The sequence below is a fragment of the Zonotrichia leucophrys genome, chromosome 8, assembly GCF_028769735.1.
Source record: "Zonotrichia leucophrys gambelii isolate GWCS_2022_RI chromosome 8, RI_Zleu_2.0, whole genome shotgun sequence".
In the NCBI taxonomy this organism is placed as follows: domain Eukaryota; kingdom Metazoa; phylum Chordata; class Aves; order Passeriformes; family Passerellidae; genus Zonotrichia; species Zonotrichia leucophrys.
In genome coordinates, this window is record NC_088178.1 from 22,766,077 (window position 1) to 22,778,718 (window position 12,642).

At 42.1% G+C, this 12,642-nt stretch overlaps 1 protein-coding gene across 1 annotated transcript in view; it reads right to left on the bottom strand.

The window, feature by feature from the left end:
- Positions 1 to 3,813: 3,813 nt before the first annotated feature.
- TRABD2B (TraB domain containing 2B) overlaps positions 3,814 to 12,642 on the bottom strand; it is a 258,759-nt gene continuing 249,930 nt past the window's right edge. The window contains exon 7 of the mRNA XM_064720222.1: positions 3,814 to 4,294. Coding sequence (XP_064576292.1) covers positions 4,072 to 4,294 — 223 coding nt within the window. The 3' untranslated portion in view covers positions 3,814 to 4,071. The remainder of the gene's footprint in view (positions 4,295 to 12,642) is intronic.

A 12,642-nucleotide genomic window follows, 5' to 3' on the forward strand; every position in this document is an offset into this window, starting at 1 on the left:
AAGCATAGTTATCATAAATCATGTTCATCATTTATTGCCAGAAGACTTAATGCATTATTCAACAGCTCTAGGGATTGAAGAGAAACTACTTCAGTCATAAAATATAAAATACCTTCTGTCCCAGCTTACTGACTGGTTCTCCAAGTGGCAGTGCATGTTAATATAGTGTCTGTAGTTAGGCAAGAAAAGCATTAAAACACTGAGAGGGGAGAGATTAGATTTGTTGCTGATGATATGAGATTATTTATTCCACCAGGGCAAGATCTTGGCAGGTACTTAGCATTTGTTGATAATGCTACAGTCACATTTAATGTGAATTGTGTTGGTGTCCCTTGCAACAGTGTTGAGAAGATGAATCATGAGACCATTGAGCTTCGGACTCACCCAAAGTCGTGTCCTGGACTGCCAGACATGGGGTGACTCTTGATGCTGATTCTCAGAGATAAGCAGGATCACCACTGTTTGCTATTTTATGTGGTGGGCATGAATGTTTTTGCTAAATCTCCTGCTCTTGTAACCTTGTGATAACATGAGAATCTGAGCTTTCCTTTGGAAGAAAGAGTTGAGTCAGTTTTTAGTTTTCTGAGAAACCCACAGAGGAAACTGAAGCCCTCTGAAGTTGGTAGTCAGTGCTGCTTCCAGAGCACGTATCAAATCTAGTGCAGGTTTTAAAGTCGTGGTTTAGAAAACCATTAAAATTAAGAAATCATGATCCATTGTGACAGAGTGCATAAGTCTGTGCTAACCACTACTACTGTGTTTTAATTAATGCTGGGCTGCCACAGCTGATTAGTAAACAACTCATTTTATCAACCACAGGGAGGGTTCATTATCCAGCATTGCTCTGCACACTGTATTGAAGACAGTGACCCTAGGTTGTACTTCAGGGTAAGACAAGAGAATAAGAGGAGTGTTTGGTCAGAGACCTGTGCTGAAGCCATTCACGTGGGGTTCCTGAGCTAAGATCTACAGAAACCCATTTAATCTTTAAGTCATGTCTCCTCCCTGAGCCACAGAGAGCTCAGATACTGATGGAGCTGCTTCTAGGTGGCAAAAACCAGGTGTGTAGAGCCCAAATCCAGCAGACACCTTGTTTTGACACCTGGGCTGCACAAATGTGGGGCACCAGCACAGGGGTTCTAGTAAAATTCAATAATTTCCCAGAATTACAGAGAAAATGCCAGGAAATGCGAAGATGTTAAAATATACTTTGATATCCAAGGCATTTACATCCTGTGATAGCCAAACATACCACAGTATCTGAGCTAATGAAAATTGAATATTACTGTCCGGAAAACATCACTGGTGATAAAAGAGTGACTATTCTGTGCAGCACAGTGACAGCTGGGAGTGTGGAGAGATTTGTGTGCTTCTAATATTAAAAAAAATAAAAAGCTCCAGAGGTTTATGGAGAAAGCCACAGATTGGGAAACTTCAGAATTATAATTTCTAGTCTTGATCCTGTTGATTTTCCTTACAGTCTTGGACAAGTTATTTTGTTTTCTGCTCTTTTTTCTCTCCCTTATCTTTACATGGTCCGGTCTATTTATACTGTAGGTCTTCCAACACCTGGAATTATTCCTGGGACAGCACCACAGAATAATTTTTGGATATGATCCGGTTACAACAAATAAAGTTCAACGGGTTTTGGTTTGTTGGCTGTTCACTTTTACTACGTAACTTATCATCACCCTTTAGATTTACCTACCTTATTTCCAGTTACAGTCTTGTAAATAAGACATTATAATTTAGTTTTCATCTCTGCCTTGAACACATCAGGAGAACCAATAATCTTTTTAAAATGCATTACTGTTCAATTTGAAGGTCTCTTAAACCATAATATTCAAATGAAGGCATTTCTAGAGTAATAGCTCAAATAAAACCAAAATGAAAGTTCTCAAAATATGTTTTCAATATCCATCTCTGTGCAATAAATATTATGCAAGGTGAATGGCTCCTGTCCAAAACTAACATCTCTAATCTTCTGCTAGCCAAAATACACAATATGAAAGTATGCACGGGGTCTGTTTGAATCTCACATGTGGGGCAAAGCTCAAAGTTTTCCATTCAGCCTTATCAACTGCTGGGGGAAGCTTAGAGCCCTCTGTGCTATTACCCACTTAGACTGACCAGAAACCTGCACAACCTGCTGTCAAAAACAGAGCAAAGGCTGGGGATCATGGTGTCCAGAAAGTTAAAAAGAAATTACCTGAATTGTCCCTGGACTTTGCAAGGCAGTGGGCTGGGATGCAGGATGGAAATGCTCAGTATTTCATCATGAAATCCTGTGATTTTTGTAGTCTAGTTTCTTTCTAACTTACTTTCATGAAATAACTGGTATGACAACAAGCAAACTGTGAATTCTGAACTCTCTCTCACTGCAGAGTCTTGCTGATTGCATGGAATCATCTGCAGCTCCAGAGACCAGGCTGTAGGGCTGCTGGGAAACTTACAGGGTTGTTTTCAGCCAGAATTTTACCAGTAACATTGCTATAATTATCATTATTATATTTTTTCCAAAGTGAAGAAGCACTGCTTTTCTCAGTGCTTTTAAAGAAAAGCTTGTATTGTATTTTTCTGATTTGGAGACTTCTAAAAAAGATGTTTTCATCACATAGCTTTGATTTTTTGTTTGTAGATGACTTAGGAAAAAGACCCCACAATTTCAACCAAAACTCATTTTACAAACTCTTGTATCCAGAGATTTTTCATCACGTTCTGATAGTGAAAAAACATCTACATAAACATAATTATTATGTTTTTAAACATAATAATTTTTAAGATGGCACTGGGTTTTTTTCCACATAGATGCTGTAAATCTCATCCCTCAACAACAGCTGTTTGGATAAAGAGCACATTTTTCAGTGAGAGTAAGGGGTTGTAACTTTTCCATCTAAGTCAGGAACCATAGTTTAGAAATGGAAGAACGTTCTGCATGTCTCCATAACATGGGGGTTTAGTTTGATTCCTGTGGTGTTGAGGAGATTTTGGACAAGACATAATTATTTCAGCACAGAGATATCAGCTCTATCAGCTCATGGTAGCAAGAGAAAGAGGAATTTGTAGATGTTTTTTGCCTCCAGGTTGTCCATGGGCATGAACACAACTGGTACAAAGGAGTTCTACAGAATAACAGGGCACTGCATCTTTATAACCTATAGACAGACCAAGCTCTCTTCTCATTTCTGCTCAAGAAAGTTGTAGGCTTATATTTATATAAAATGAGGGAGAGAAGAAAATAATTCCAAGTAGGATTATTCTGGACTTTAAAAGCAATTTTTTATTAAGAAAAGGGTGTTTTAATATGTGTTAGCTGATTAATTAATTTCAGGGCAAAGGAGGAAAGTGGTAATTTCTGAAGAAGTTAAATAGTTTAGTTAAAGAAAACAGGGGGAATGTAGAGGATTATCCTGAATAATGACATACTGTGTCATGTAAAAATAACTGGTATTTTAGACTGTGGCAGCTAATGAGTTAAGAATGAACTTATTTTTCTAAAGGGCACAGGCCCCAGAGAGCAGAATCTGCTTTGTTCAGTGTAAGATATGCTAATGAGATAAAAGAAGTGAAATAAAGAAGTTCAGCAGAAATGTACTTATTGGACAGTTGCTGTAAAATGTAATGGTTAAAGAAACAAAGAAAGCATTCATTTGGTGTCAGTTCAGACATTTGCAGAGTTGTCAGAAAACAAATATAGAAAATATTAATTTATCTGTTTCACCATCGCTACTGATTAATAGGGATGTTATTAACATATACAACAAGAAAAATAAGTTTACCAGTCGAATAAATACATTTTTCTTTTTCTTTTTTTTTTCTTTATATGAACATGTATATTTTACAAAACCCCATAGCACTATGGGAAATAAAGATCCTTCTACAAAAAGAAGATGTAAGTCAGTGTTACAATAAAGCTTTAGAGTTTCAAAATGTATCTGGGCAAAGAGACAAAATCAGCTAGAAGGCACTACTGAGTCACTGAGAAGGTCCAGCTTGTAACTGTTGTCTTAAACTCCAATTTGTTCATAAATTATCTCTCTATTCCAAGGGATTGCATGTGATATAATGTGGTCAGGAGGGCTGCAGCAGGCTCAGGAGAAAGGAAGCTATGGCCATGCAGAGAGGAACTGTTACTGATGGCCAGGAGAGGCTGGCTGGGGCTGAGCTCGTGGGCTGGGGCTGGGATGGGCGCTCGGGACGTGGCCTCTGATCCAGCTGGTTGGAAATCCAGATGGGAGGCTTGACTGTGATGTAGCCATTGGTTATCCTGATATAGGAAGGCAACGTGGTGGTGCTGGAAGAAAACACAAGAGAAGGAAATTAAACAGTAGAACCTTATCTCTACTCTGCGAACTGTCATCCCAAGTGGTAGCAACCACAATGGCAACTCCTATTATCATTATTATTATTATTATTATCATTATTATCACTATTATCATTATTATTATTATTATTTTATGCACACATTAGACACCAAAGAGAGTGCGAGAGACTGATAACTGTGATGATGTGGAAACAGCTCTGATCCAGGATGTCCCTCAGCTTCTGGCTGCTGACAAAATACAGCCAGAGGAGGGACTGCTCTTAATGTATCTCACATACTGCACTCCATTTTTAAGCATTCATTACAGGCCAGTATCAGAAATGGTGCTAAATGTATCCTCGTGCTGACCCAGGATGACCTGGTTCTTATGTCCTTTCTTCCTACCAAAGGTCTGAACATTTGCCATGTCTCAGTGACAAGTCTTACTCACCATGGAGCACATCCTGAGTGACCAGGAGGGTCCAGAATACATTCCTTCCCTGTTTCACAAACCTTAAAGAACTTCCAAGGATCCCCTTACACAACTGATAACCTTGAGCATGCGAGAGAGAGCAGGTTCATTTCTTTTCCTGGCTTTAAGCCATTTTGGATCAAATCACAAAGCCAAAACCAGACTCAGTTGCTGTTAGGTTTCCCTGACTGTGGATTTGCCTCAATAGCAGTGTGATTGCTTATTGATTGTAGCTTGAGTCAGTGCTTTGATTTGAATTTGCAGGTTGGAATTCATCATGACTCCCATGACACTGGAGGTCAGAAAGGTCCATTTACGATTGATTTGGAAGTTTAAGCTGTAATCTCCATTTCATAAAATGCCCCCATTGCATCCATTACTGGATGAAGCATAATCCACCAGTTGTCAGGGAGCAGCACAACCAAGCATGTAAACTGCACAGGGTGGATTTTGGACTTAAACCCAAGACATTCTGCTGAGAAGTGAGGAGAAAAATGGCAAGGGCCCCTGAAAAAAAAGATGTGACACTAATACCTGTAGATTCTCTAAATCTTGCTTAAAGGGGATTTGGAGGCACTGGAAATGACCTTCATACAATTCTTAATGGGGGAAGAAGTTATGCAGTCCTATAAATATTTAGCTACAATATCCAGGATCTTGACCTTGGAAGGAAAAGGTTGTGTCTTGCATAATATCAGATGAAAGGAACAACATCTTACTTCAGATTCCTGCACAGAAACAGAATTTAGAAGGACTAAAGGCTTTTGTCTTTTTCTGTCTAAGCAATACTAAGATAGATTTTAGCTGAGATGCTTCAAATGTGCTGAGTCAATCACAAACTGAGAAGATCAGAGCCCACCCTGAAGAGGTCAACATCAAATGCCATGGACAATCCCTGCACATTACACTTCACCCTGAGTTTTGGGAGAAGTCATTTCATTTCTTCCCTCATCCTTTATACTGTCACCACAGCTTCTGGGTGGGACAGTGGTTCTGCAGCTAGAAGTGAACTTAACTAATGTGCAATGAATTAGAGTAAAAAGAGAAGGCAGTCTTCAATTAAAGACAGGAATTGCTTCATGGGAGCAGATAATCCATCTAACCAGTATCAGGATTCTGACACTGAGGAGCAGTGCTTGTTCCAGAGCAACAAACTGCTGTGAACAGAGAACTCTGAAATCAAGGCTTGCTGGAGAAAGTTCTCTGAATTCCCGTGGTGAGTGGTTGGTTTATGTCTTGAAGTGATGATCTAAGACACCCAGCTTTAGAGTTTCTGCTATATTGCATCAGAATTGCTGCAGTCACTTAACACAAAGAGCTGATCTGCCACAAACTAATGCTGCTGTTTCCAATCTGCCTGGCAGGAATGGCTCTGGATTAGGAACTGTGTGGCCAAGCTCCTGTAACATAAGTAACATCATTCCCACAGTGAACACAATGCAGAATTAAAGCAAACTGCATGCTCTGGGTAATCCAACACAAATGCAGGTAAGCTTCAATTTCTGATCCAGCTCTCATTTATCCTGCTGAGTGATGATGTGGTGCACAGGTCTGGCAGCACTGACAGTGGGACCACAACTCAGGTTTTTCCCCTTTACCTGGTTTCCCTAAGGTAAGCATGGGTAGGTGTCACCTCATCTTTTGGTACTGATTGCCATGATACAGAACTACAAAATTTTGCCCTAAACTAAATTTTGAACTACAAGGAGGGTCTGATATTAATTAAATTTAAATTTTAATTTTAAAACAATCATCAAAATGTCATTCTGACTTCCAGTTTGGGTGTATCCTGCTCTTGACACATTTTATGGGCTTGATCCTCCAGTAAGATTAAAGTTTCCCTTGCACAAACTTTCTACTCCTCAGGGATGTTCTGTGCACACAGGCTGGCCAGGGAACCTGCAAAGGCCCACTCATCAGCCAGCTCCATCTAAGGGATTCTTAAAGCAGCCTTAAATCAACATTTTTTTGTCTCTGTACGATGTTTCTGCATTCTAGTCAACTTCCATAAGTGTTTAGATTTTGTTTTGTGTGGGGTTGATGTTTTTTTGTTGTTGATTGGTTGTTATTTGTTGATTTTCTTTTCTCCCTTATTCAAGGACCTGAGAATTGTTGACCACTTCTCCTTAGTTAATGAGGTTATTTTCTGTTTTCAAGACATTACATTTGTATAAAAGCATTCTTGTTAGGATAAATACTGTTAGGTGGGGTTGTTTGTTTTCAAAAACTCCTTGAGTGCTTTACAAGAGAAGAACAGTGTGTTTCAACTAACGTCTTCAAAGCATTTGCTAATAGCAAATGAATCACAGCTTATCCATAAAAAACATTTTCTTAATGTACTTTTAGCTGACTGCCAAGGTGGTTTAGAGATATTTAAAGAGACTTATGCCTTTTACCAAATGCTATAAGTCCTTGTAAAACATCTGGTCCCAGTTTTTAACTAGACTGTTTCTGTAGTGAATGGGGAGAGAAATCTCTCCAGAAGCTGGTCCACCTCACTCCAGTGCAGGTCTCTAGAGGGAATCTTACTCTTGCTCAAGGTCTTTCACTTCCTGGGCATTACAGAGGGGCCCTGGACACCCAGGCTGGATTATAACCTGATCGTAGAGGTGGCCCTGGAGTCAGGAGATGACTTCTGCAAACTCCCTCTGAGCAGGTTTGCATGTTCATGTAGGATCTCACTGATCCTTGAACATTCCCTAAGGTTGAAGCAGAGTTCCCTGAACTCAACCAAAAACCTTCCTTGGGGAGGATCTGAGCGTTCCTGAAATGAACACAGAGAATAATAAAAATGAATCAGAGATCTGTGGGATAATAATCTAAATTATTATCACGTCTTCTCTTGCCAGACCAGAATATTCTGTATTTCAGCCTTGTATGTCTGATAAAATATCTTTAATAAAACATTCCACATGATCTGTGGTTAACAGGCAACCACTGGCTCTGCTGTTCATACCTCTCTTTTTTGCTTCTGTGTATGGGATTATTTTAAAAACTTGGAAGACTCCAGGTAGGTTTTAGCCAAATGACCTGCGGTATCATATTCATGAGCTTGTTCTTTTGATCAGATAATAGGGCAGTTTTTCAAATCAGTGCATTACTCATACATTGTCTTACTATCATTAGAATGTGTAAAACTTTCCCCAAAAATGGGGCCTCAGGCACATGCTTTGTGATTGTGCACAGATTCCACTGAATGCAATTACATTATTCAAGTCCTCCAAGCTGGGGGTGTGCTGAAGCACCTTGATGGTTTGGAAGCATTTTGAAGCTGAAAAATAAAAGAAACACACAAGCAACACACTGAGAGAATTTCCTCTCTGGTTTGTCTTGTGAGGAGTTTGAAGGGAGCTCACAAGCTAATTTTTAGCATGATTTGGTTAATCCATGTTAGCAGGGTTCATCTGACCACACAGGACATCACAGCAGAAGAACACAGGTCAGGACCAGGAGAGTCTTTCTGGCCCATCTGCCCCAGACACAGGAACAAGATCTAAACCCCTCCTGACATTTGTCTCATCCAGTCTCAAAAAACAGTGATAATGACTGCAATTCCAAAGTCTGTCCAGCCATCCATTCCAGCATTTCCCCATTTCTGATGCCCAGAATTACTGCCTAATGTTTGACCAAATCTCCCTTGCTACAGTGTGAGGTCATGGCTTGAGCAGTTCCCCAGGACAGGTTTATTCCTTTTCTCCTCTCAGCAGCCTTTCACATACTTTGAAAATTTAATCATGTTTCACCTCAGCCTTCTCTTTTTTAAACAAACAATTCCCTTCACCTTTCTCTACAAGTCCTCAAGTGCTTTCCCTCTATCTTTTCCTCTGCTCTTCCCTGGCTCTGATCCATGTCTTCTCTGGAATGAGATGCTCCAAACTGGAAACAGTGAGATCCCACCAGCCCTGTGCTTGGTGCAGTAGGTACCACTGCCTCTGTACCTGCCAAGTGCTTCAAAAACAGGCAATCTCCAAGAGGACAGACAGTATTGGCACTGCTTTTTGCCCCCTGAGACCAAACCACCATTATGGTCCCAGGAACTGCTCTGAAGCTATGGAAAACTGCTGGTTCTCTGACGGGGTGAGGACCAACCCAATTATTGTGATATTTCTATCCATTCTTAATCTGCTGCCATGCCTTGGGCCCAACGTGGTTCAGGGTGGAGGAAATAACCCTTTCAAGTATAACTTACAGAGTGTTTGGGGATTTTTCTGGATCAAAGGAGCTATGTAAACACAAGACAACTATTTTTAATAAATGTAAGCAAATGTTGACTCAGACAGCCTTTCTTACAATAGCATCTGATGAAAGAAGCTAGATTGAAACCTGAAAAATGCATGCTTCAATTGAAAACCTAAAAAGCTAGTAAAGTGAAAGAAAATTTTTGAGTAAATACAATAATGACTGTTTTGCATTTGTGATTTGATGTTAACCTTATGATGGCTAGGGGTTTTCTTAAGTGATATTAAGCATATGCTTCCTGTTTCTTTTCAAACAAAATTTGCCATACTTTTTTTTCCCCCTTTTTATTTAATGAACAGATGTGAAAGGACTGATCACATTATTTTTCTGGTGATCAGAAATAATGTTCTGCAAGTGAAGACAATTATTCTTGGAACTAAGCAGGCCTCTTTATGTCACCAAAATTTATTCATCAAGATTTGAAAAATACATCTGCTTAAAGTGCTGGGACCAACCCACTGCAGTCTGTAAATAGGCTGGCTGGCAAGAAGTCTGACCACACATTTGAAGAAAAAGAATACTGCTCAACCAAGAGTTAACAAGAGTATGCTGGGGAGTAAAAAAATCACTAGAAAAATGTCACAAGGATTTAACTTTGAAGACAACTAGAGTAGCCTTTTAAAAAAAACATGAAATCCCCATCTTCCAAAATGTTCATGTTATTATTTCATGTGTTTCTGGAAGGGATTCTTTAGATCAACACAGGCTCTGTTCCCCCCATCTTTCTCTTCATCATTACCTTCCTTACAGACACTGCTCTTGCAGCCTGAGGGATAAATCCTGCAGGATGCTGAGCCCTGTGGTCCCAGATGAGCAGGACTGTGAGCACGCAAATACCAGAGCTTCCAGCACTAGTATTCACATACTTACAACTCAGCACATCCTAAAGCTCTTTGTGGGACCAAGGCCAAGAGGCTCATACTTTCACAAGGTTCAGTTCGTTAAAAAAAATAGTAATCCAACCTGGATCTGATTAGGGAATCCAGTTTTTGGTCCAGAGGAGGCCACTGCTTATTTGCAGTAGTGTAGTAAACTGCCTTAGCTAAGTGAGTAAGCACTATCACACACTGGTGTGGGGCCAGCAGAGAGGATCTGGCATGAGCCAAAGAGGAGCCTTCTCCCTGCTATTTTTTGGTTGCCCCAGGGTCATTGGGAGCCTGGATCTCTGGCCATGTCCCACAGTGCAAGCACCCACCCTCCCTGTGAGCAGCACAGCCTCAGCCACATGATGGACAGAGGGGTCAGCAACAGCACCAGGAGCATTTCCACAGCCCTTCACTGTCCATCTGAACTCTCCTGATGAGACTCAAATGGGAACCATCTTCATCTGAGAGCAGTGTCAAGGTCTGATCCTGCCTTTTTCCAGTGCTCTGGCTCCTCTGGAGACTGACACTGAGCAATTCCCCCTGTTGAAGCAGGCTCCTGTAAGCCTTCCTCCTGTGCAGAGGCAAAGGGCAGAGCAAATACCCTGGCAGAGGATTAATCCCACACTTCTGCTTGTTAGGACATCTGCCATGGCTCATCTCAAGGAGAAAGAACAGCATACCAAGAGAAAAGATGGAAAGGGAAGCACAATTTTCACCAGGCAGTGGCTCTGAAAGCTGTGAGCAGCATGTCACAATCATGAACCACACTGTCACCAGGTACTGAAATGCAGCTGGGGAGCAGGACACTGCACACAAGGATGGAAGCCTTTAGTAGGATTTAAAAGGTGGCCTTAATTGTGGCTATGCCATGCAGGCTTATAACCACTTCCTGCTACAGTTTATAGGGAACAAGACATCTCCAGAGGACAACCCTTTCCCCATGAAGGCATGCCTCTATGGTTGTTCAGATGAGCTGCTTCTAAGGATCTGTGTCTCTGGAATTCAGGTCTCCTGAATCCCAGCCAAGCTCTGGCCCCACTGGGGGCCCTGAATGGTAGGGATGGGTTCCCGAATTGGGTCAGGACAGCAGGGTGGGGAAGAGGGAAAACTGCTGATTCTGCAGTGCAAAAAGCAGCTGCTGGTGGGACACAGCTCCCCTCTGCAGTCCCACACAGCTGCCCAGCACCAGGCAGGGCAGGGCTGCAGCTGCTGTCCCTTCCATGGGATCTTGGCTCCGGAGTTTGACACAAAGGAGGAAAAGGTGGCTCACTCGGATCAGGGGCTCCAGGGGGGCCATGATGGTGTAAGCAGGAGGAGGCTCAATGCTGAGATGCAGCTCAGATTCCTCTGGTGCAGTTTTGGGCCCCTCTCAGCATGGGCTGTGGGCTGGAAGCCAGGAGATTTGGTTTTTATCCCCGAGTCACCCACTGAGGAGCCATCAAAACCTCGTTAAATCACTTTAGTGCTACGACTCCCCTGGCTCTGCTCTGAGTCAGGACCTCGGAGCGTTGGTGTGACACCACCAGCATTAACACAACCTGAAGTGTTTTGCAGGCTCTCGCTCTGATTTGCAGGTCCCAATGGCTCAGGCCACCTGCAAAACATCTCTGTGATGACAAATTCAGCCCTGGAGAGACACTGACCTGCAGTGAGGCTGAGCAAGGGCATCCTAAAGCCACAGGTGGGTCACATCGTTAAGGCAAAGTGGATCATCTGCTGTGGGGCCAGAGAAGGGGACAGGGGTGGATGGGGCAGTGGGGACTGCTGCATCTGAGACAGGGAAAGGGGAGTTTGCTGTCACAGCAGTGCAGCCTGAGGGCTGGGGAACACAGTGGACAGGGGATGCATCCAGCAGGCAGGGAATGAGCAGGTGAGAAACAACTCCAGCACAGCCCAAGGGCCCTTTTCTGAGGTGAACTTCCAGTTTGTGGGAAGGATTCCTGCACCTCACAGTCAGATTTAGCCTTCCCAACCCCCAGAGGAGACGGTGCATGGCCCTTCTCAATGTCCTGCCCCAAAGTCCTTTAGGAAAACCCAGTGAATACACATCCTGCACTCACACCTGTGGCTGTGGCAGAATCAGGCCTGCTGCTCCTTTCCAGACAACAGCAGAATGGTGTAAAAACACAGAATGTAAAAACCAATAACCTTTGAAGCACACCCTCTGCGTAATTACTCCATTCCCATCTAATGACTAAAAGATGTTATATTCCTCTCTGATATGGCAACAACAAAGATTTTGACCTTATTAAAACCAGCCCATCAGGAAACTACATGTCATCCTTAAAAAAAAAAAAAGAAAAAGAGGTAAAAAAAGAAATTAAATTCTTTAAAATCCCTGTGAAGAGTATTCAAGATACTGTTGCTGAAGATCCATGATTTGTAGTAGTGTCTGGGTGGTCCTGAGACAGGAGATGACAACATTAGCTCTTTCCTTAGCCCTTCTAAGAAATGCTTTGATGATTCTCTAATATCCTAGGAATATCCCCTGTGATTCTGCAGTGGGATGAGGCAATCACAGAGCTGGGATAATGCATCCCAGTTTTACCCAGGCCCTTGCTAAGAGGGGATAGCTCAGAGCCCTTTGTTCTACCAGTTCTGCACTGACATCTGAGCCAGGATGTGCTCACCATAGTCTAAATAGGGATGTAGGCTCCAAACCATGCCCAAACTCACCCCCACCCACTGCACACATCTGGCTGTGTACCTGATTTGTGTGTGTGATTAAGGCACTCATCATCACAGCTCAAATAATCATTTTT